The 22,351-nt window shown below is 43.6% G+C and overlaps 2 protein-coding genes and 1 long non-coding RNA gene across 5 annotated transcripts; 1 reads left to right on the forward strand and 2 right to left on the reverse strand.

The window, feature by feature from the left end:
* Positions 1-402: 402 nt before the first annotated feature.
* en2b (engrailed homeobox 2b) lies at positions 403-4,921 on the reverse strand. Its single transcript, XM_032564346.1, has 2 exons — positions 3,045-4,921; positions 403-1,529 (listed from the first exon to the last, which is right to left on the reverse strand). The coding sequence occupies exons 1-2, from the start codon at positions 3,526-3,528 to the stop codon at positions 1,207-1,209; spliced, it is 807 nt and encodes a 268-aa protein (XP_032420237.1). The 5' UTR covers positions 3,529-4,921; the 3' UTR covers positions 403-1,206.
* Positions 4,922-11,273: 6,352 nt separating this feature from the next.
* On the forward strand, positions 11,274-12,570 carry LOC116721537 (uncharacterized). Its single transcript, XR_004339618.1, has 2 exons — positions 11,274-11,569; positions 11,807-12,570. It is a non-coding gene; the product is annotated as an uncharacterized LOC116721537 (long non-coding RNA).
* A 201-nt stretch (positions 12,571-12,771) lies between these two features.
* Positions 12,772-21,772, reverse strand: atg10 (ATG10 autophagy related 10 homolog (S. cerevisiae)). 3 transcript variants are annotated; one of them, XM_032565323.1, is made up of 7 exons: positions 21,503-21,772; positions 21,120-21,226; positions 20,894-21,034; positions 20,644-20,809; positions 19,203-19,300; positions 19,024-19,121; positions 12,772-18,367 (listed from the first exon to the last, which is right to left on the reverse strand). In XM_032565323.1, exons 2-7 carry the CDS (start codon positions 21,222-21,224, stop codon positions 18,262-18,264), a joined length of 714 nt encoding a protein of 237 aa, XP_032421214.1. In that variant the 5' UTR covers positions 21,225-21,226; positions 21,503-21,772; the 3' UTR covers positions 12,772-18,261. The 3 variants fall into 3 exon arrangements, with proteins under 3 accessions (XP_032421214.1, XP_032421213.1, XP_032421215.1); XM_032565322.1 differs by having other exon boundaries at positions 20,644-20,812; positions 21,503-21,771; XM_032565324.1 differs by having other exon boundaries at positions 18,257-18,367; positions 19,020-19,121; positions 20,644-20,812; positions 21,503-21,771.
* Positions 21,773-22,351: the final 579 nt, after the last annotated feature.

A 22,351-nucleotide genomic window follows, 5' to 3' on the forward strand; every position in this document is an offset into this window, starting at 1 on the left:
TCTGATCTTCATTTTTGAAACAGCAGCAAGGATATGGTTCATTTGACCTGTGAAGACTTTTATGCTTGGAGCTTTTTACTCAATATTTTACCACTTATGGAAAATATTCATGTTCAGAGTAAAACATCAATTTAAGTTTTTATTCTACTTGCAAGAAATTGTATGAACTGAATGCGTATACGTATTGAATAAGTGAATCATTCACTCACTGAATTTTAAATTAGCACTTTAAACAAAGGAAATGCAACTGTACATATAGATATAGTTCTTTCAATCTGAGGCAAATTTTCTGTGCATTTATAATTAAAGCTAAAACTGTTTGCAAAGTCAAGTCTGATGGACAGTTGCTTATTTTCATAAAATGTGTTCTGTATTTGGGCATAAAATAAAATATCTAAAAAGCCAGATCTGCATTGTTTATTTACACATCATCATGACATAAATTATTTACATGTTGTCTAAAAGGAGAATTTTATCAGAAATGGACAAAAACAACTGAAAACATAAAATCTTCATTAGGAAACAGAAGCAATTTAAGGAAACAAAAAAGTTGACTGCATTGTAAGGCTTACATTTGGTTTGGATTCATATTCATTGATCCGCCAAACGTTGCATTCAAAGACAGGTTTGTGTAGAAAAATAAATTATGTAAACATGTCAGAGCGTCTTTGCTCTGGATTCTGGCTGTGTTGGGTATAAATAAGAGCGCATGATCCCACTTATTGACACCGATAGTTTGCTGGGAAATTGGGGGAACTGCGATAAGGCAGCACTGGAACCACAGATCCAAAGGCATTTCCGGTCAGGTCCATAAATGATTGAAAACCTAGAAAACTAGCAGCTCTGCAGGCGCCTGCTGCCAGATCAGCTCTACATTGAAACCTAGCTGAGCTTTGACTCACAAAGGAAAATGCAGCAACAGAACAGCTGGACAAACAGAAGGCCTACCATGAAGCAGCTGAGCTGTCTTTGGGTTCCAGCAGCCACGCTGTCAGCCGGTGGTTCTGGTCGGCCTGGAGCGCTCCGGGCCGGCCTTCTGCCTCAGCTGAGCCTTCAAGATGAAAGAAGTCTACATCTAAAACATTTCAGGAGATTTGTCTGTGAGGCTGCAGCTCTGTCAGCCGTGCTTTAAACAGTCCAGCGCGCAGAACTGTGTGATGTCAGACAGCGGCGGTACCGGCCCAGGATGCTGGTGATGTGATGGCTTCAGTCGCTGTCGGAGCGGGCCTCCGCCTCCCGGCCGGCGGAGTGGTTGTACAGCCCCTGCGCCATCAGGTGCTCCGCCAGAGAGTTCTTCTTCCCGGAGGCCTTTTTAATCTTGGCCCGCTTGTTCTGGAACCAGATTTTGATCTGAGACTCGTTGAGGCTGAGCTCCAGGGCCAGGTTCTGCCTCCGCTGCTCGGTGAGGTACCGGTTCTTCTGGAACTCCGCTTTCAGCCGCTGCAGCTGCTCGGCACTGAAGGCCGTCCGGGGCCGCTTGTCCTCCTTGCTCGGGGTCGGGGCTTTCTTTGGTTTGCGGGATCTGGGCCCTTGTGTGGAAAAGAGCGAACAAAACACCAAAACATCCAGTTAACTCGTTTTCAAACTTTGTTGAAAGTTTTTGTGATTTAAACGGACAGAGAAAGGCGCGCTGAACTTCTTGACATGAACATCAGGGATTTTTCTTGTTCATTGGTTCATCTCAGGAACCAAACTTCAGAATGGAGGACGCGATTTATTCTGAGGCAATACCTCCTATTAAAGATGACTGCATCTTTAATAAAAAACTTTTAATATTTCCCTAAATCAGATTTGGATCACACATTTTCTGTTTCCCCAAAATGTTTGGGGTTTATGATGAGGTTTGTTATTTCTGCTCCGTTGTCTGGAGTGGTAGCAGACGGGCCGTTCGTGGGCTGGGGGTCAAATGCCTGTCTGTTTTTATTATTCAGTATGACATTAAAGTTTAAAACTGGTTTTAAGAAAAAGAGAAAATCTAGACAAAAATCAACTGGATCAGACTGAATAAAAACAGAATGAAAACGACCGTCAGACATTTGATCAAACGGAGCAACAATAAATCCGAGCTGCAGATGAACTGTGGCCTTGTTTCGGCTCCTTTGGCCCGAACGTTTAAAGACTATTTTTCGTATTTTCGTGAACAAAATCAAACTACTTTTGCACCACTTGTACTTGTAGTTCTCCAGATGCTCAATGCATTCCGTTTTTATTGTTATTCCTCCTTTGGTTATTTTTTTTAAATATGTAGAGGAAACACATCTTTGAATGCTGACAAAGAACACATGTGACGTGAAGCCAACTTTTCACTCAGACGAATTAAATGTCGCCGCAGATCAGCGGTCAGTTTTTCTTTCTTGTTTTCTAAAGGGAGGTTGAAAATGTTTCAAGATTTTTGGTTTTCACGGCCCCTTCACTTTTTTTACACCCCCCCCCCCCCCCACTCCACCCCCAACTCTTTTGTTAGAAAAAAAAATGCAAATGGTAAAATAACAAAGAAGCGGGGGAACAATGACGTTAAACTTGGTTTTACTTCGGTATTTTATGTTTTTGACTGTGAAGCATTTTTTTCCCATTTCACTTTTATTTTAATAAAAAGCTTTGTGTCCACTTTGGCAGATTATTATGGTCAGAAAAATCAAAAGTCAAAAACCCAAGACCTGCAGAAAGCGTTCGTATCATGATGAATATGCTGCAAGAATCATAAATGATCTTCTTTCTATAAATGCTTCATGTTTTATTTTGATCACGGCTAAATAATTCTAATAATGTAATATTTATATGTTGGTGCAATAACGGCTAAGTCTTTGTTAAAAGTGCTTCGTTTTTTCTTTAAACTATAGTTTCTACTGTTCAGCTAATTTTAAAATACTCTCGATTTTATTTCAAAGTTTAAATAAGATTTTTTTTTCGTAGCCTTTCCCACAATTTCATCTGTTTTATTCATTTATTTTTATCGCAGAGATAATATTACATTTTACCACTAAAATTCGCATTTTACTGAATGCATCTAAAATGATGTGATTGAGGGAACATTTTCCACCAACCTGATGAAGGCCGATCGGAGTACCTGGTACAATAAACCCAGGCCGGCCACAGCATCGGCTTGGCTGCTGGGGCCGCTGGAGCCGCCGGGGCCTCGCTGCTCTCGGGGCTGCGGCAGGAGATCCCTCGGCCTGAGTCGCAGGCTGTCAGCCCGGGGCCGCTCGCCTCTGACTCCGCAGGCTGGTGGTCGGACTTCCCCAAGCTGTCCTCCCGTCCTCCTGTCCTGCCGCGCTTTGAGTCCGTTTTGGAAGCTTTTCTCCCTGACACCTCGCTCCTCTCCTCCAGCCCGTGTCCTCCCCGAACACATAATGTGCCTTTCTTTCTCTTTCGGCCAAAGTCCGGCCTTAAGATGTTGTCTATGTAGAAGTTGGTGACCCGGTCGGACTGCTGAATCCCGGGCTGCTGCAGCAGAGGCAGGATGGCCCGGTTGGACTCCTCTCCAGAGCCCTTTGGACGCTCAGGTTCTCCTTGAACATTTTCCTCCATAATGATGATGAGCTGAAGCTCCAAAGAAAAAGATCCAAGTTTCTGATCAGTCTCTGTCTTCCTTCTAGCAATTAGCTGATGCCGTTGGAAAGAATGAAAAATAAAAATTCGAGTGTGTTTGCATCTGAGGTAAAAGTGTTCAGTTCTGAAAACGCGCCTGGGAATTTCGGCCCAGAACAATCCAGCTTTCTTTGTGATGAGAGCATCCCTCTCCTCTCTGCTCTCACTCCTTCACCCCACTGCAGCACAAACTACCTGTTACATTAAAATAAACGAACCAAAGTGTGAAAGCTGCAGACTGTTCCAGCTCAGTTACAGAAGCTTCCTGCTGCACTAAATCCTCTTGATGAAAATGCCGCTCAAATACTTCCACTAAACATTTTTGGGTCTGATTTCTGATTGGCTGCAGGACTCTGCGCTGACGTTGTATCACGGGCCTCACTAACATGTGTTTTTGACCAATAGATTCACAGAATATATATCATGTGGAATTCCCGGAATTCCCTTTTCTAATCAGTAGATTATGGCTGTGTTACATATACAGTCATATTCAATGAATATCGCTCGGATGAAGCCTTTCTGCCGGGTTGCAGGTTTTCTCAGTTGCTTTGGTGGATTTCTCGAATCTTTTCCTACATTTACAAAACATTAAATGCATTTCTCAAAACAATTGGTATGAATCAAAACACCATGGATTACCTACAGAATCCAGTTTATTTCTCAAAATTCTTAGTTCATGTCTCAAAATGAAATATCTGTATCAATGAACATGTCAGAGATTCAGAATATGAAGTCCTCGTTTCATTGTGTTTGGATAAGACAGTCAGATTGATTAGTCATGTTGTTCTGCTAGACTTTTGATGACATGTATTGTAAATTGTAATTAGGCAGGTCAGAGACTGGACAAGATTCACATTTACACATTTAGAAATTGCTTTGGGTTTAAGTCAAATCTAATGGACATGTTACATATGTGCCCAAAAGAAAGAGAGAGAGGGAATGAAAGACATAAGGTTGGAGGAGAAAAAGAAAGAGAGAAGACTTCTACACCTGCAGAAAGAGAAAAAAAAAACATATTAATACACTGATCAATAACACAGAATTTTTATGAATGTGGCAACAATTTTTTTTAGAATGTATTAAAGGTCGCAGGTGTTATTCACAATAGACAGATAGTTTTAATAAACCCCATGCAAAAGTCTAATTTAGAGCCTCATCGCACAAAATGGTTTATAAATCTATAAACCACTGAGTCCAGTAGGGGGAGATATTGTTAATGTCCTAGTTAATTATCTGCAGAGTTGCGTAGTAACTAGTTACTCGAGTAACTTTTTTGAAAAAATGTACTTTTAGGAATATTTTTATAATGCTGTTTTTGAGTACTTTTATTATGAAGTCGCTACTCTTACTTGAGTAACATTTCTGGATTCTCTGCCCACTGAGAGTAACTTCACTGAATGAACCAAAAATTCACCAGACACAGACACACCTGCAGTTTTTATTAAAGTTTCAGAAGTTTTTTTTTTATTGAAAGAAACTAGTTTGGAAAAAAATAATTATTTTACCTAATTTTATTATGTTTTGTTACTGATATGAATTATTTTAATTTTCATCATAAAGACACCAACATTTCCACTAAACTTTATATTTTGGTTCATCTGATTATGTAATTTTTAAATATTAAATGATTGATAATTTAATCAGTTACTAAGTACTTGAGTAAATATTTTACCAAATACTTTATGGTAAAAAAGCAAGATGCTGCAGATCCTCTGTCAGTCTCTTGTTGAGAACATCGTCTCTTCAGCCGTCATCTGTTGGGCAGCAGCATCAGAACCGAGGACTTAAAAAGGCTCAACAGGCTGATAAAGAATGCTGGTTCTGTTCTGGTTCTGGTTCAGTTCTGGTTCTGGTTCAGTTCTGGTTCTGTTCTGGTTCAGTTCTGGTTCTGGTTCAGTTCTGGTTCAGTTCTGGTTCTGGTTCTGTTCTGGTTCAGTTCTGGTTCTGTTCTGGTTCAGTTCTGGTTCTGTTCTGGGGATGACTGTGGAACCTCTGGAGATGATGATTCAAAGAAGGATTCTTCATAAAATCAATAAAATTATGGACAACCCTGACCATCCTCTTCAGGAGACTGGCTTGAGAAAACAGAGAATCTTCAGTCAGAGGTTTCTTCAGATTCGCTGTAATACAGACTGCTACAGGAGATCTTTCCTGCCAACAGCCATCAAGATTTACAATAACTCTTTGAAGAATCTGAATTTATGAGTTACAACATTTAGTTTTACTTTGAAATAAATAAAGTATTTTGAATTTGAATTTTTACTCTTACTTGAGTAATTTCTTGGAAGGCTGCTTTTTACTTTTACTTGAGTAAAGATATGTTGAAGAGTGCTACTGTGGCTTGGGTAAAATAGTTGGATACTTTGCCCACCTGACTATCTGGTTTCCAGGTATCACAATATTACATGAAATTGTTTATGGCTGAAAATGAGTGAAGGGGCTTAAGAAATCTCTCATGACAGTAAACATTAATGATGAGGAAAATAAAAGCACACAATGTTTTTACTTTGGCATCATTTAGTCAGGGCTGCGATTGGTTGAAAGGTCTTGCTTTGATGGTCTGGTTAGTTCTCCAGTATCATTTGAGCTGCCATGGTGACAAATTCAGGTAAGATCAGCTTCTATTTACAGAAAATGCCAAACTGACACTATGATGAGCCACTGTTCTCATCCCCTGAGCAGCTCCAAAAAGGAACCATTTTGTTTGCAAATCTCTGTGGTGCAAAGCAATGTAGTTCAACCAATATTTGCTTATGGGGTTTACTTCATTTATATTTAATGCTGCATCCTGTTACTGGATGACTGGATGTCTCACATTGAAGGCAGACAATGAAAAATGAGAGCAATAAGTGTTCCTTGTTTGAACAGTGATTCTTTTCAGTTTTGTTGACTTTATGTGGAAGTCCTTTTATTAAATAATAATTCCATAGATAAAGCATTTCGAGACAGTGCAGTTGAAAGAGTACAGCTCTGTTAGCTGACATGCTGTTTGTTCTCACATGTGGTCTGAGTCAGCAGGCAAAGCAGAGGTCATCTTCCTGCTGTCTGTACAAAACCTCTCAGAGGGGAAACTTCCTGTTCCTCTTAGTGTTCGCTCTACATTCAGGAGTCATGGAAATGAAGCCGAGGTGTAAATTCAACTGAGAGACTCTCTCCAGCCTACCTGCTCCATCTAATCACCACGATTGAACCAGTCATCCTTCATCAGATGACACAAGGTCCTGTTTCAGTAAACTAATGAAAGCTTATTAAAAATAAATCAGTGTCTTCAGCAGGATTTTTTTGTTCCTTTTATTTGAAGAGGCCCAGCCTACAGTCAGTCCACCTGCTCAGGATTTCTATCCTTGACCAGGACAGGATCCTGTTTGCTGTCAGAAAAAATGTCTTAAGAAAAGTTGTTAGTTTTCAGATATTAGCTCACACAAGATGCAACAGTTAGCATTTTTCACCAGCAAAAAAGCAGAAAATTATGAAATGTGTTTGAGAGCTAGGAGCTGGAGTATAATATAAATATATGTGAAGCAAGGGTTCATTTTAATCTGTTAATTCATTTTAATCTAAATCTGTGTTTACACAAAGTCAGAAAACTAGTCACTTCTTGCAGAACCCTCTTCTTGGTCCCGATCACACCATTCTGGTCGTGGCCCTTCACAGCAGGTAGAGAGGGCCTGGAGCTGGCTCATTGCTATCACTTACTGCTTTAATCCTTCTGCTCACTGTGCCGTGGATAAGCCCGGAGTGAAAGGGGCCCGCAGGGCCACGCTGACTAACTTCACAGACTCCAGTGGAGCTTGGCTTCCCTGGCTGCTGGTCAGTCCTCCATGAGTACACAGGACTGCTTTCTGAATAAGGGAGGTTTCGCTCTGCCGCTTTTTTAATTTTAAAACTTCTTCTTGTCTTTCTGCAGCTGCAGGACATTCTAATGTGTTTAGGAAATGCTGGGTGAACGATACACTGGATAACATGGAACTGATGCGTACTCTTACTCTATGAAGTGGGGGTTGTGATAAGAGGTTATTATCAGTCAGTATCTTCCCTGCTGCAACAAGGGTTAGGGTCACGGTCCGAAGTGGCAAAATTTTCCCATAGGCTTTGACACCGCCGTGTTCTGCCACTATGCCTAAGTGGCTGCAAGAGCTTATTTGTCACCTCGGTATTCCTTTGAATGGGCCATTTGGGCACTTTTGGTGCCATATCGGTGCAGATGCAGTTCATGCAAAATCCCCTGGATGGAGCTCTTGTATTAGGAATGAAATCAAGTCAGATTTTCAGTTTCAGCTCAGAGGGCCTGCCACCTGGGTGTTCCGACCGGTGATCCTCGGTGGCAAAGCGGGTTAGCTGGGTCTGCTAAGTGTCTGAGTGCTGGTGGTTCATGGGTAGTGTGGTCCACGGGCATTGTGGGGGATTGGGAGGCCTGCCACTTGGGTATTCTGACCGGTGTTCCTTCGTGGCAAAGTGGCTTAGCTGGGTGTGCTAAGTGTCTGAGTGCTGGTGGTTCATAGGTACTACTCTGGAGGTCCATGGGGGTGGTTCATCTGTCCTCCATGCGGGGTTATGGTGCTCCATTCCTGGGTACTTGTGCTCCATGAGTCCCCCTGGTTCTCTGGAGGTCCAGGGGCTGTTTCATCCAGCCTCCATGCGGGGTTATGGTGCTCCATTCCTGGGTACTTGTGCTCCATGAGTCCCCCTGGTTCTCTGGAGGTCCAGGGGCTGTTTCATCCAGCCTCCATGCGGGGTTATGGTGCTCCATTCCTGGGTACTTGTGCTCCATGAGTCCCCCTGGTTGTCTGGAGGTCCAGGTACTTAAGCTCCATGAGTCCCCCTGGTTCTCTGGAGGTCCAGGGGCTGTTTCATCCAGCCTCCATGCGGGGTTATGGTGCTTCATTCCTGGGTACTTGTGCTCCATGATGTGCCCTGGTTCTCTGGAGGTCCAGGGGCTGTTTCATCCAGCCTCCATGCGGGGTTATGGTGCTCCATTCCTGGGTACTTGAGCTCCATGAGTCCCCCTGGTTGTCTGGAGGTCCAGGGGCTGTTTCATCCAGCCTCCATGCGGGGTTATGGTGCTCCATTCCTGGGTACAGAAGCTCCATGAGTCCCCCCTGGTTGTCTGGAGGTCCAAGTACTTAAGCTCCATGAGTCCCCCTGGTTCTCTGGAGGTCCAGGGGCTGTTTCATCCAGCCTCCATGCGGGGTTATGGTGCTCCATTCCTGGGTACTTGAGCTCCATGAGTCCCCCTGGTTGTCTGGAGGTCCAGGGGCTGTTTCATCCAGCCTCCATGCGGGGTTATGGTGCTCCATTCCTGGGTACTTGTGCTCCATGATGTGCCCTGGTTCTCTGGAGGTCCAGGGGCTGTTTCATCCAGCCTCCATGCGGGGTTATGGTGCTCCATTCCTGGGTACTTGTGCTCCATGAGTCCCCCTGGTTGTCTGGAGGTCCAGGTACTTAAGCTCCATGAGTCCCCCTGGTTCTCTGGAGGTCCAGGGGCTGTTTCATCCAGCCTCCATGCGGGGTTATGGTGCTTCATTCCTGGGTACCTGAGCTCCATAAGTCCCCCTGGTTCTCTGGAGGTCCATGGGGGTGGTTCATCTGCCCTCCATGCGGGCTTTCAGTGCCCTAGCCCTGGGTAAATGAGCTCCATGAGTCCCCCTGGTTGTCTGGAGGTCCAGGGGCTGTTTCATCCAGCCTCCATGCGGGGTTATGGTGCTCCATTCCTGGGTACTTGTGCTCCATGAGTCCCCCTGGTTGTCTGGAGGTCCAGGTACTTAAGCTCCATGAGTCCCCCTGGTTCTCTGGAGGTCCAGGGGCTGTTTCATCCAGCCTCCATGCGGGGTTATGGTGCTCCATTCCTGGGTACTTGAGCTCCATGAGTCCCCCTGGTTGTCTGGAGGTCCAGGGGCTGTTTCATCCAGCCTCCATGCGGGGTTATGGTGCTCCATTCCTGGGTACTTGTGCTCCATGATGTGCCCTGGTTCTCTGGAGGTCCAGGGGCTGTTTCATCCAGCCTCCATGCGGGGTTATGGTGCTTCATTCCTGGGTACTTGTGCTCCATGATGTGCCCTGGTTCTCTGGAGGTCCAGGGGCTGTTTCATCCAGCCTCCATGCGGGGTTATGGTGCTCCATTCCTGGGTACTTGTGCTCCATGAGTCCCCCTGGTTGTCTGGAGGTCCAGGTACTTAAGCTCCATGAGTCCCCCTGGTTCTCTGGAGGTCCAGGGGCTGTTTCATCCAGCCTCCATGCGGGGTTATGGTGCTTCATTCCTGGGTACCTGAGCTCCATAAGTCCCCCTGGTTCTCTGGAGGTCCATGGGGGTGGTTCATCTGCCCTCCATGCGGGCTTTCAGTGCCCTAGCCCTGGGTAAATGAGCTCCATGAGTCCCCCTGGTTCTCTGGAGGTCCATGGGGGTGGTTCATCCAACCTCCATGCGGGGTTATGGTGCTTCATTCCTGGGTACTTGTGCTCCATGAGTCCCCCTGGTTCTCTGGAGGTCCAGGGGCTGTTTCATCCAGCCTCCATGCGGGGTTATGGTGCTCCATTCCTGGGTACAGAAGCTCCATGAGTCCCCCCTGGTTGTCTGGAGGTCCAAGGGGTCTGTCTCCCAACCTCCATGCGGGGTTATGGTGCTCCATTCCTTGGCAAAGCCCCCCCAGAGCAGGGGGTCATCAGAGGAGGTTGTGCCTGGTTTCGTTTATTCTTCCAAGTGTGTGTGATGACCCGAGCCCACCTTTGGCCCAATAAATGCGCGGGACCCCCCCTTAAAGCCCCCGTGAATGTTGGTTCCCATTTGGCATCAATGCATTTGAAAGTGATACCCGGATGGCAAGTCCTGCAGCTCTGCGTCCCAAGCTGGTATCGAACCAGGCTCTGCCGGGTGGGAGGCACCAGCCTTAACCATTGTGCCACGGGGGAAGCCAGGGTCAGTGTGCCCAGATGGCAGAGCATTTATAGTGCCGAAAACCCAAGTGGCAAGCCATGTCCACAAAGGGACCCTTACCAGGGGCACGAGACTCTGGGCCGTGCGGGCTGGTGGGTGTAGTCCGCGTAGGGGTGCTTAAGTGTGGGGTACCCAGGTTCGGAGGGTCCTTAAGTCTTGGTCCCCCAAGTGGCAAGCCCCCATGGACATAAACACCCAGGTGGCAAGCCCCATGTACTCGAATACCCAGGTGGCAACCCTCCCATAGGCATAAACACCCAGGTGGCAAGCCCCCATGGACATAAACACCCAGGTGGCAAGCCCCATGTACTCGAATACCCAGGTGGCAACCCTCCCATAGGCATAAACACCCAGGTGGCAAGCCCCCATGGACATAAACACCCAGGTGGCAAGCCCCATGTACTCGAATACCCAGGTGGCAACCCTCCCATAGGCATAAACACCCAGGTGGCAAGCCCCCATGGACATAAACACCCAGGTGGCAAGCCCCATGTACTCGAATACCCAGGTGGCAACCCTCCCATAGGCATAAACACCCAGCTGGCAAGCCCCCATGGACATAAACACCCAGGTGGCAAGCCCCATGTACTCGAATACCCAGGTGGCAACCCTCCCATAGGCATAAACACCCAGGTGGCAAGCCCCCATGGACATAAACACCCAGGTGGCAAGCCCCATGTACTCGAATACCCAGGTGGCAACCCTCCCATAGGCATAAACACCCAGCTGGCAAGCCCCCATGGACATAAACACCCAGGTGGCAAGCCCCATGTACTCGAATACCCAGGTGGCAACCCTCCCATAGGCATAAACACCCAGGTGGCAAGCCATGTCCACAAAGGGAGCCTTACCAGGGGCACGAGACTCTGGGCCGTGCGGGCTGGTGGGTGTAGTCCGCGTAGGGGTGCTTAAGTGTGGGGTACCCAGGTTCGAAGGGTGCTTAAGTGTGGGTCCGTCCCCCAAGTGGCAAGACCCCCATAGTCCTAAACACCCATTTGGCTTAAGTCTGGGTCCCCAGGTTCGAATGGTGCTTAAGTGTTGGTCCCCCAAGTGGCAATAAACACCCAGGTGGCAAGCCCCATGGTGCCCTGTCCCTGGGTAAAGGAGCTCCATGAGTCCCCCCCCTGGTTCTCTGGAGGTCCAAGGGGTCTGTCACCCAACCTCCATGCGGGCTTTGGGTGCCCTATCCCTGGGTAAGTGAGCTCCATGATCTGCCCTGGTCCCCAAGTGGCAAGCCCCATGTTCACGAATACCCAGGTGGCAACCCCCATGTTCTCGAATACCCAGGTGGCAACACCCCCATAGGCATAAACACCCATTTGGCAAGCCCCATGGAGTGAAAATGTGACAAAGTGTCAGTTGTATGGATAAGAATACCCAGTTGGCAAGCCCCCATTGACGGACTACCCAAGTGGCAAGTTCGGGTCCGGTACCCAAGTGGCAGTTTTCCCCATTGAGAGAAACACCGAGATGGCAACGATGCCCTCTGGTGGCAGAAACACGTTACTACAGCGAATCTTGCCACGAGGGAGCAAAATCCATGATTTTTGTGAAAAGTTTGTCCTGTTTGGGGGTCTCTCACGGGGAGACCGGGGGTCTTAAAAATCGGTAGGGTGGGTCACGGGGGTAACGAGGGATAACCGGATTTTTAGAGATTGACCCCGTAACCCTACGACCCAGGGTTAGACCTCCAGAATTTTTAGAAAAAGGCCCTTTTTTCCCCCCAAATGTACACTTTTTCGGCCCTCGCCCTAAATAGGGTTTGAAATGAGCTTTCTTTCAATTAGTCAAACATTTGAACATTTTGATGTTTGCAACTGTTTTGCAACAATAATGTACTGGTTTTCCTTGAGTAATTCTTACTAAAAGACATGGACAATTATTGAAGTTAATGGTTTTAATCAAAATTTAAAAATAAATCACTACCTGATGACCAGATATTCATAGCCAAACAGTTCTTACTCTCACTTATAGTTTCATGATTACCTGCCTGGTGGAGTGTGATATTACAGAACAAAAAAAGGTGAATTTTCAAACTCTAAGCCCGATTTAGAGAATAAGTTCTCTCCAAAATATAAAAATTGATCAGTGACATTCAAATAAACAGAAAATAATAAGAACTTAATCAAGCTGACTAAAAAAGTAAAAAGGTGAACGAATAACAAATATGAACTATTAATAACAAAAATAAATAAATAAACAATGAAAAACAACAGTTCAGCTTTGATATGTATTTTTCAAAATCCAATGTGTGTTATGAGGGAATTTAGTTCCCAGATCAGCTTCCCATCTGACAAGGATCACCAGCTGACATGTGTTCAAACTGCAGATACAAAACCCAGGAATAAATATACTCCAAAAATTTACAAAGGTTTAATGTGGGCAAAAAAAGGAACATGTTTTGGCTACATGTCGTCTCAGCTTGTTACAGACAAGCAATGAGTGAACAGAGAGATTAAAGTTCCTCTAAGCCAATCAGAGACAAGCTGGACAATCAGGCCCCCAAAAAGAAACATCTGTGACAAATGAAAATAATATGCAACATTCAACACCAACTGATCATTATCAGTTGGTGTTGAATGCTGCATATTATTCTGCAACATTCATGTCTGTAAAGAGACATTAATCTGTCTGGTTTCCAAGAATCACCAGCTGACATGTGTTCAAACTGCAGCTACAAAACCCAGGAACCTTAAAGGTTTACTGTCTGTAAAGAGTGGATCTCTGATTGGCTTAGATGCCAAAGACCCCTCCCACCCCGGACACCACCATAAAAACACAATTTCTACCCAAGAGCTGTTTTTACCCTGAACACAGCTAATCCATCTATAAACTGATCATTTATTTATTTTTCTTAATGTCTCAGTTATTCTGTATTTCTACAATATTTTTATTGACATATACTTATTATTACTCTATTCAATTATTCGACTTCCCTTTGAAAGGTGCTGTTTTATAATTTCATTGGTCTTTCTTCGTGCACAATGAGAATAAAAGGAATTCTGACTCTTACTGTGAACCATTCCAATGAACAGCTTCTAATTGTTCTAAGGATAATGTGGTTAGAGTGAATCCAAAACTGTGGTTTTTTTGGACATAATGGATCAGAATGGATCCTACTGGAGTGAGTCAAGGTATTCATCAAATAATGCTGGGTCCTCTTCTCTCCCTCTTCATACTGCTGCATTACTGTGCTACACCCAAAACCTCTACGCTTTCTTGTTCAGGTTTTCTTAATTAATCTCTGTTGCAATAAATCCTTTGGGTAAACATTGCATGTGGCAAATGAATCCATTCTGTACACACAAAGCCAGAAACAAAGAAACCGTCTTTAGCTACCAGAAGGATACGTGTGATAGACGGCAGAGTGAACATTTCATTGTCACCTAGACTTGAGTGATTTAAGACGTTTGTGTCCCAACCTGACTCTCCAAGGTTGTTTTACTGTGATCAACACCTTTGGTTTATAGTTCACAAACTTCAATTCAATTTATTTATGTCATCACAAAAATATTAATTTGACATTTGATAAAGCAGATGTTATTCACATTGAAGTAAATCAAATGTCTTTGTTTTGTAAATATTTAATAATATCAGTTGCATGAGAAAGGATTGCCGTTTCACTGGTGGGTTCCTTCAAAAAATGACCATCAGTAGAAGTAGTTCTTCTGCGCTTTAGGAACACATGATGATTCTCTGGAAATGTCCCATGTCTGGATTCTTCCCAGCTCCACAATTCACATTACTTCTGTGTTCTAACAGTTCCTGAAAGGTCAAGGTGAGGATCATAACGGTTACCAAACAGCTCTGATTGATTCCAGGCCTTTTTAAGGGTCCTTTGATGTAAGTTGAACATTTTATAACAACACAGTTTAGCCCTGCAGTGATTTGAAGTGTTTGTATTGTTCTGGGTAGCTGCTCTCAGAAGAAGGAAGGGCAGTTGTTCCAGGGCACAGAGCCAGACAGCCGAGGTGAATGAACAAGAAGGAACAGAGAAGACAGCTTGGTGGGGCTGGGGATGGAGGGGGGCAGGCAGAGGATGCAGACTGCTGAGATCGGATGAGGACTGCCTGGACTCAAATGTTGCTTCAAGGACTTCTTCCATCATGTGTCAGAGTCCTGGAGAGAGAAACTTGCTGACAGCAGGAAAATCCACTCAGTCCGGTCAAATATCTCTTGCAGATTTTCTGCAGGTCGTGTCAGAGTCAGTGACTGACTGGAGAAGAATATCAGACTGTGTGACAAACTGGAACTAAGATCTCACAAGTTTGAACGAGTGAGGTGACGATCGACCATCATCGATGATGCCCCCACACTCCTCCACCAGCACCACACCCCCCCACTGGGCTCCTTCTGGAGAAAGAGGAGGTATTAGCCCAGCCTCTGTTTGAAGATTACAGTTAAATCAGTTTCTATAGTAAATAAAATACCTCCAAAAGGTTTAGTTCACTAATTCAACTCATAAAGTAAAACTCATATATTTTATCTATTAATTTCAGTGATCCATTCAAAACATGTTTCTATACATCTTGAAGGCTAATATTATATATGAAAAAGATATTAACCTTGAATTGTGAACTTACTAAATGTGTATCCACATACTGTACTGTATATGTACAGTACATGCACGTGGTCTGGGCTCCTTTTGCTTGAGTTACTGTATTAATGCGGTGTGGCATGGAGGGGGTCAGCCTGTGGTTCAGCTGACTCTCCTCTTTTCCTTCAGACTTTGGTTTCTGACTGCAGCTGCAGTCAGCACCTTGTGAATCTCCCCAAACTCTCAAATGGTTTTTGCTTCACAATCCCATCGAGGCTGCAGTTATCACGGTTGCTTGTGCCCCTTTTTCAACCACGCACTTTCCTTCCACTAAACCTTTCGTAGCAAGCTGTGGACAAAGAACTCTGTGAACTTCTTTAGCAATGACAGTTTGAGAGATATGGTCATTGAGGATGGAGAGCCTCTGTTGGACTGTCATCAAATCAGAAGATTTCTCTTTGATTATGTAGACTAAGGTTCTCAGTTTATGATCAACTGAATTTATGGTTTTCATTAGCTGTCAGCCATAATCAGCAAAATGAACACAAAGACTTTACACTGTCAATTAACACTGACTATAAAAATAACTAATGAAATCTAATATTGATTATCTAGTGTTGAGCGTTTTATTATTGATATATTCTAGCACATTAAATGTTTCCCCCAGTCGTTTCCATAAATGGTCAACTTTCATTCAGATGAATGCTTTTAAAAACATTCGTCTGAAGTTTTTCTCTCCACACCTGTGAGCTTCTACCGCCATCTGTTGGTTGTCATGACTCACAGCAAGTGTTTTCATGTGGCTGATCTGCTCTCCAGCCCAACTACACCAATGTAACATTTAAACTAAATTGTGTTTTTAAATCCTGTTAAATTAAAACAGGATTAAAAGGCCAACTGATCTACAGTTGGCCTTTCAGGGAGGATTTTCTGATTTAGGGTACAGCAAACTTCACAGATTACTAAGTATTTGGCTTTGCATTAAAGTTTGGGTCTTCAACCTGCAATGGCTCCTAAGACCTTCCAGAATGGCTCTTGATAACGTACATGTACAGGTGCTGGTCATAAAATTAGAATATCATAAAAAAGTTGAAATGTCAGCAATTCCAGTCAAAAAGTGAAACTTGCATTTTATATTAATTTGTTACACAAAGACTGATATAACTCAAATGTTTTTCTTTTAATCTTGATGGTTAAAATTGACAACTAATAAAAACCATAAATTCTTTATCTCATAAAATTAGAATATTACTTAAGACCAATACAAAAAAAGGATTTTTAGAAATGTTGGCCACCTGAAAACTATGAGCATGTGCAGCACTCGGTACTTAGTTGGGGCTCCTTTTGCCCAGATTACTGCAGCAATGCGGCGTGACGTGGAGTCCATCAGTCTGTGGCTCTGCTCAGGTGCTATGAGAGGCCAGGTTGCTCTGATTAGTGACCTTCTGCTCTTCTGAATTGTTGGGTCTGATGTATCACATCATCTTCCTCTTCACAATACGCCAGAGATTTTCTATATGGCGTTAAGGTCAGGTGAGTTTGCTGGCCAGTTAAGAACAGGGATGCCACGGTCCTTAAACCAGGTCCTGGTAGCTTTGGCTCTGTGTGCTGGAGCTAACTCCTGTTGGAAAATGAAATCTGTATCGCAATAAGGTTGGTCAGCAGCAGGAAGCCTGAAGTGCTCTAAAACGTCCTGGTAGGCGGCTACGTTGACCTTTAACCTCAGAAAACACAGTGGACGGACACCGGCAGATGACATGGCAACCCAAACAGTCGCTGACTGCGGAAACTTTGACTGGACCTCAAGCAACGTGGATTCTGTGCCTCTCCTCTCTTCCTCCAGACTCTGGCGCCTTGATTTCCAAAGGAAATGAAGAATTCACTTTCATCAGAGAGCATAACTTTGGATCACTCAGCAGCAGTCCAGTCCTTTTTGTCTTTAGCCCAGCTGAGACGCTTCTGATGCTGTTTCTTGTTCAACAGTGGCTTGACAAAGGGAATGTGACAGCTGAACCCCAGGTCCTGGTATGTCTGTGTGTGGTGGTTCTTCAAGCTCTGACTCCAGCTGCAGTCCACTCTCTGTGAATCTTCCCCACATTTTTCAATGGGTTTTGTTTCACAATCCCCTCCAGGGTGCCGTTATCCTGATTACTTGTCCATTTTTTTCTACCACATCTTTTCCTTCCCTTCATCTCTTTATGAATGTGCGTGAACACAGAGCTCTGTGCACAGCCAGATTCTTTAGCAATGACCTTTGTGTCTTACCCTCTTGTGCAAGGTGTCAAAGGTCATCTTTTGGACAACTGTCAAGTCAGCAGTCATCCTCATGATTGTGTAGCCTACAGAACTGGACTGAGACAATTTAAAAGCCTTTGCGTGTGTTTTGAGCTAATTATCTGATTAGTGCGTAGCACCCGGGGTCTTCAATACTGAACCTTTTCACAATATTCAAATTGTCTGAGATACTGAATTTGGAGTTTTCATTAGTTGTAATAAACATTAAAGAAATAAACATTTGAAATGTATTCATCTCTATGTAATGAATGAATGTAATATACAAATTTCACTTTTTGAATGGGATTACTGATTTAAATAAACTTTTTCATGATATTCTAATTTTATGACCAGCATCTGTAAGTGCAGGTTTCAGATTTTCACTGAATTTCATTGACAGAGTGACTCAAAAATATGTTTTTGATATATTTTCTTCGGGTAGAAACTATGCAGAGTTCTTTTTTCATTTGAAACAAACCTCACAGTGTGTATCCATCCTATTTTACCAAAAGTTCTGTTGCTTTTCTATTTTAAAATATAAGAGAAATAAAATGGGGCTTCTTTAAAAATTTCCTACAGTGAATATCTATATAGAAAATAAGCTATCTGTAGTTAACAATGCTAAATGTGGAAGAGACTCCATAACAGTAATCTGATTACTGACAGAATTTGAGAACTAGAGAGAACAATACTTCATAGAAAATATACATAAGTTTTCAGTTTACAAAATGAAAATTAAGTATAGTTTGTGAAACACACACAAACTATACTTTGTGTGTGTAGTTTGTACCATTGTACCATTTATAAAATGGTACCAAATGGTATGCCTATACCAACATAATTATTTGGGGTATTTGAAATAGTTACATGGAAAAAACAAGACAAACATGTCCAGGTGTGTGTGAAGATCAGCAGGTGTGTGTGTTCAGCTTCAGTCGGGTTTTGTAGAATGGAGAGCTGTGCAGTACTGCAGCGGAACATCCAGACCCACAACAGGCCCCACCACGCTCAGCCATGACAGCACATAGTTCACTGGCCTGTTGGCATGGAAACATACAAGTCAATGAGTTAAAATGGTTTCAAACTGATGAAACCACATTATTATAAAGGAAACTGAAAGCTTTTATTCTTTGATCATTACTTGGCCTCATATTGAAATATTTCCTATAATAAGTCCCCAAAATAAATGTTCCTAAAACCAGTCAGTCTGAAAATCAGGGCCTTGTACAGGCCTGAAAACTCCCACTACACTTCATTAGTATTACATTTACTCACTTAGCAAAGGTGTTAGGACTTTTGTTTTAACAGCAACATATCTTATCCTGACTGAAGTTCCTGCAGGTCACCTTCAATATGCTGCAGTCCATCAAGAAAGCTCAAGCAACACTCTGACACCACATGCACTTAAACATACGCAGCTTTATGATCTGATTCAACATGAACAGCTACAGGATTTATTAAAAACACATCTTGCATCACATTTTCTGTTTTATTATTGAAAAGTTTAAGGACGTTTGATGCAAACCAGGATTTCACCTCAGCTGAGCAGGAAGTGAGGGAGGAGGGTGGAAGTGAGGAGTTTGGTAAAGTGGACAGGAAGAACAGGGCATCATCAGCGAAATGTCATCATCTTAGTCGTTCTTAAGCAGTGGGTCTTTCTTGGATTGAGAACTAGGAACTAGGTCATACCTACCTGCCTTGATCTGGAGCAGCCTGCAGCACAGGTCCCATGAACTCCTCTGTTCTACATGGGTGAAAGAAAAAGAACGGCTGGCCCAGCAAAGGGTGCTCCTGTCACACACACCAAGAATGAGGTTTCAGCAGAGCTTCACAGAGACCCCTGGGCACAAGGAGGAGGTTGGGAGTTCCTACCTGCTGACTTATTGCATTAAGAGGGCAGTTCTGAAGACACAGCCTGTAGTTTGGGTGGATGGTGCTCCACATCTCCTCTAATGCCAGGCTCCTCCCCTCTGAGACAAGAACAGCAAAAACGCATAAAGCACTAAATTAGACCCAAGGTGAAATGTAAATCCTCTGCAACACACATTATTTGCCATTCTCTGTTCACAAATAACTGCACCTCAGTAGGCCGGGAAGTCACACTCCTGAAGTGACTCCTCTGTCTCTGCTCTGATGCAGGACGGTGATGAGTCTGTGTACAGTCAGGAGCTGGACTGTGCTGCTTTCTGCCAGACAGGCAGTCAGACAGAAACATTGTGCAGATTTACTTTTAGCTGGTTGGCTCCAGCTGAGGTAGAACAGAGTTCAGACAGATGGCGGCACAGACTAGCAGGAGAGCTAACAGCTAGCTGCTGGAGTCATGAAGGGTTCAAAGTCAGCAGAGGTACAGTTGTGAAGAGTGAAGTGGTTGATGATGCTCAAGAGAAAATCTAGAGCTCAGACTAGCTGGTCAGCTAAAACCAGCTAAATCACAAGCCTTGGATAACAGTCCAGTTACTGCAATGATTCAAGAAACTTTTGAAGACCCACAGAGTGTCTGTTAGCTTCTATCTCCATTTCTATGGCAACCCTGTTGTCTCTGACAGAACCTGACTATTGATCTTCCTATGAAGTAGCTTATTTACACATGAACTGCATCACATGTAAATTCTTTGATCTGCCAGTTGCATAAACATAATAAAAAATATATATTGCAGATAAAGTAACAGAGCTACTCCAACAAGCTACCACTCTTGTGGCAGCTTGTTGTCACAAGAGTGGTAGTTCTGAGAGCTGCTCTTTGGGTTTCTTATGACAGAATGGAGATCTGCTTTGTGCCTGTAGAAAATAAAATCTTGTGCCATTTTCAGTTTCTTTACATTTACTTCCCAAAACAGCAAGTTCAAAAATAATCTAATATGTTACATTCAAAGAAAGGGTTGAAAACTAAAATCATTACTGCCATCATTTCCTATGTCTTCATCATGCCTGCTTCTGTACTGCAGATGACTTTCCTCTGGCTACTCCAGTCAGCACAGACCGACCCGCTTCTGTGGGGAGCCTGATCTGATCCAGGACGGTGATGATGTGATTCAGCTGGTGTTCACGTCAAACTGATGCTTTGATAGTGAATGGAGTTATTACAACAAGCTTTAATACTCTCCTTATAAATGACAAAAAATAATGTTTGACTTTCCCTTCAGAGGCTAGGGAGGGGGCTGTTTCTGGCAGGAATAACCAGGCACTCTTATAGAACCTTTAATTGTATGAAAACTCTAAACCTTTAATCAAAAAATGACTTTGCTTCCTAAAACTGTCAACTTAATGCTAAAAAGCAAAGTGAATGTAAGATGCTGCTTTCTGTGTGACTAACCCAAAGTGAACGCTCTGAAATACAGGACAGGAGCTCCGTAGCTGCAGGAGAACAGGATGTGATACTCGTACTGAAGCACCAGGCTGCTGCTGTTAGTCACTGTGTAGCTACCATCATCTTCTTCTTCAGCTCTGAGGAAGTCAGAACCAGTGGAGGCAGCTGGGTCCTGCTGTGAAAGAGCAGACACAGTGGAGCTCAGTATGTCTGACTCTGTGATCGTTACATACTTCAAAGTAAAACAAGTATTTACTTCTTCCTTTTCATGTCCAGTAGAGTCACACAGGGTCTGTGGCTGTGGGTGGAAACTAAACCCCTTCTGGTCATGAAGTGGACCCCAGTCACTAGGAACTGACCTTAGTGCAGTCTTTCTGAGGTAGCCCTCTTCTGAGCCCTGCAGTCGTATTAAGAAAATACCATAATACCTTTTAACTCTCCAGCTGTGTGCGCAGTGACAGAGGAAGTACACACCTCCTCACCTGAACCGCTTCCCAGCTCCAGCCATCCCCCAACTGGTCAGAGCGCTGAAGCAGCAGCTGGCAGGACAGACGGAACTGCTCCTCATCCAGGACACTGCAGCTCATCTCTGATAGGACGAGACATGGAGAGAATGAGGGACTACACACACACACACACCCGCACACACACACACACAGAAAACCACATTCAGACTAAAACCACAAAAGATATAGTTTGGAATGACAAACGGATTAAATAAAGCTGCAGTTACATTGGAGTTAGCGCAGTTATATGTTGTTGTAAAAATATGTCGAAAAGTTCTGGTTTAAACTTTTGGACCATCTTCTCTACTAATAAACTAGATTCCAACATCTTGTTATACTTTCACAAAACGAGTAAATACCTCGGATCCCGCTGAGTCGCTGCTTTGTTGACAGAGTGTCGGAGATTTAGCGCTGCTCCAGATCCAGCCAGACCTTCAGAGGCCGCGAGCAGAACGTCGCAGAGGAACAAGCAGCTTATTGCTCAGTTAACTCTGACTACACTGAAGAACATTATAGAGTCTGGCTTAAAAGGAAGAGAAATATCTACATTTTCAAGCAGGAATTTCTTTTTAGAGAGAAAGAGAGAGACAGAGATCTTCGTCTTCTTCTTCTTGCCATTGTAGTAGATCGCAAACAACTTTCAGGTGTATACCGCCACCTACTGAACACGAGTGTGTAGCATTACTACTTTACAGCTATTAAATTCCATTTTCAACTTTGTATTACGAAGAAAATAAATATAGCTTTCCTTAATCTATAAATATCCTCGAAGTTTCCTTCAGTTCCCAATAGTTCTTTAAGATCATATTCCTGTCCTGCCCTTACAATTTTTCTCAACAGTAAGGGTATGTAAAGGTAAACACACACATATGTATTTCTACACATAATTTGTGTGTGTGTGTTTACATACATACACACACACATATATATATTGCCATTGGTGACCTTTTACAGCCTAACCTTCTTGATAATGGTGTTAATGGCTGCCTGCAGGACAACTTCTAACTGACCAGACTGTCCCATGATTGTGTGGCCACGACATATTTCATCATCCTACATTTTCATTACTCAACTCATGTAATATTTTCATCTTTTGAGAAGCAAAATTTTAAGTTTGCATTAGGTGTGTAAGGCATAATCATCAAAATGAAAAGACTAAAAAATGCCTCTTGTATTGAATGCAACTTTCACTATTCAAACTGAATAAA

Source organism: Xiphophorus hellerii, chromosome 6, assembly GCF_003331165.1.
Source record: "Xiphophorus hellerii strain 12219 chromosome 6, Xiphophorus_hellerii-4.1, whole genome shotgun sequence".
NCBI classification, from domain to species: Eukaryota; Metazoa; Chordata; class Actinopteri; order Cyprinodontiformes; family Poeciliidae; genus Xiphophorus; species Xiphophorus hellerii.

What these genes read in the sequence shown, in the direction of transcription:
- en2b (XM_032564346.1), bottom strand. Translation starts at nt 3,528, where the DNA reads ATGGAGGAAAATGTTCAAGGAGAACCTGAGCGTCCAAAGGGCTCTGGA. An exon ending in CTCCGATCGGCCTTCATCAG is followed by an intron (nt 1,530 to 3,044) that starts GTTGGTGGAAAA and finishes TTTCCACACAAG; the next exon opens with GGCCCAGATCCCGCAAACCA.
- atg10 (XM_032565322.1), bottom strand. Translation starts at nt 21,224, where the DNA reads ATGAGCTGCAGTGTCCTGGATGAGGAGCAGTTCCGTCTGTCCTGCCAG. An exon ending in TTTCAGAGCGTTCACTTTGG is followed by an intron (nt 19,301 to 20,643) that starts GTTAGTCACACA and finishes TTCTTGTCTCAG; the next exon opens with AGGGGAGGAGCCTGGCATTA. An exon ending in TTAATGCAATAAGTCAGCAG is followed by an intron (nt 19,122 to 19,202) that starts GTAGGAACTCCC and finishes TGTGTGTGACAG; the next exon opens with GAGCACCCTTTGCTGGGCCA.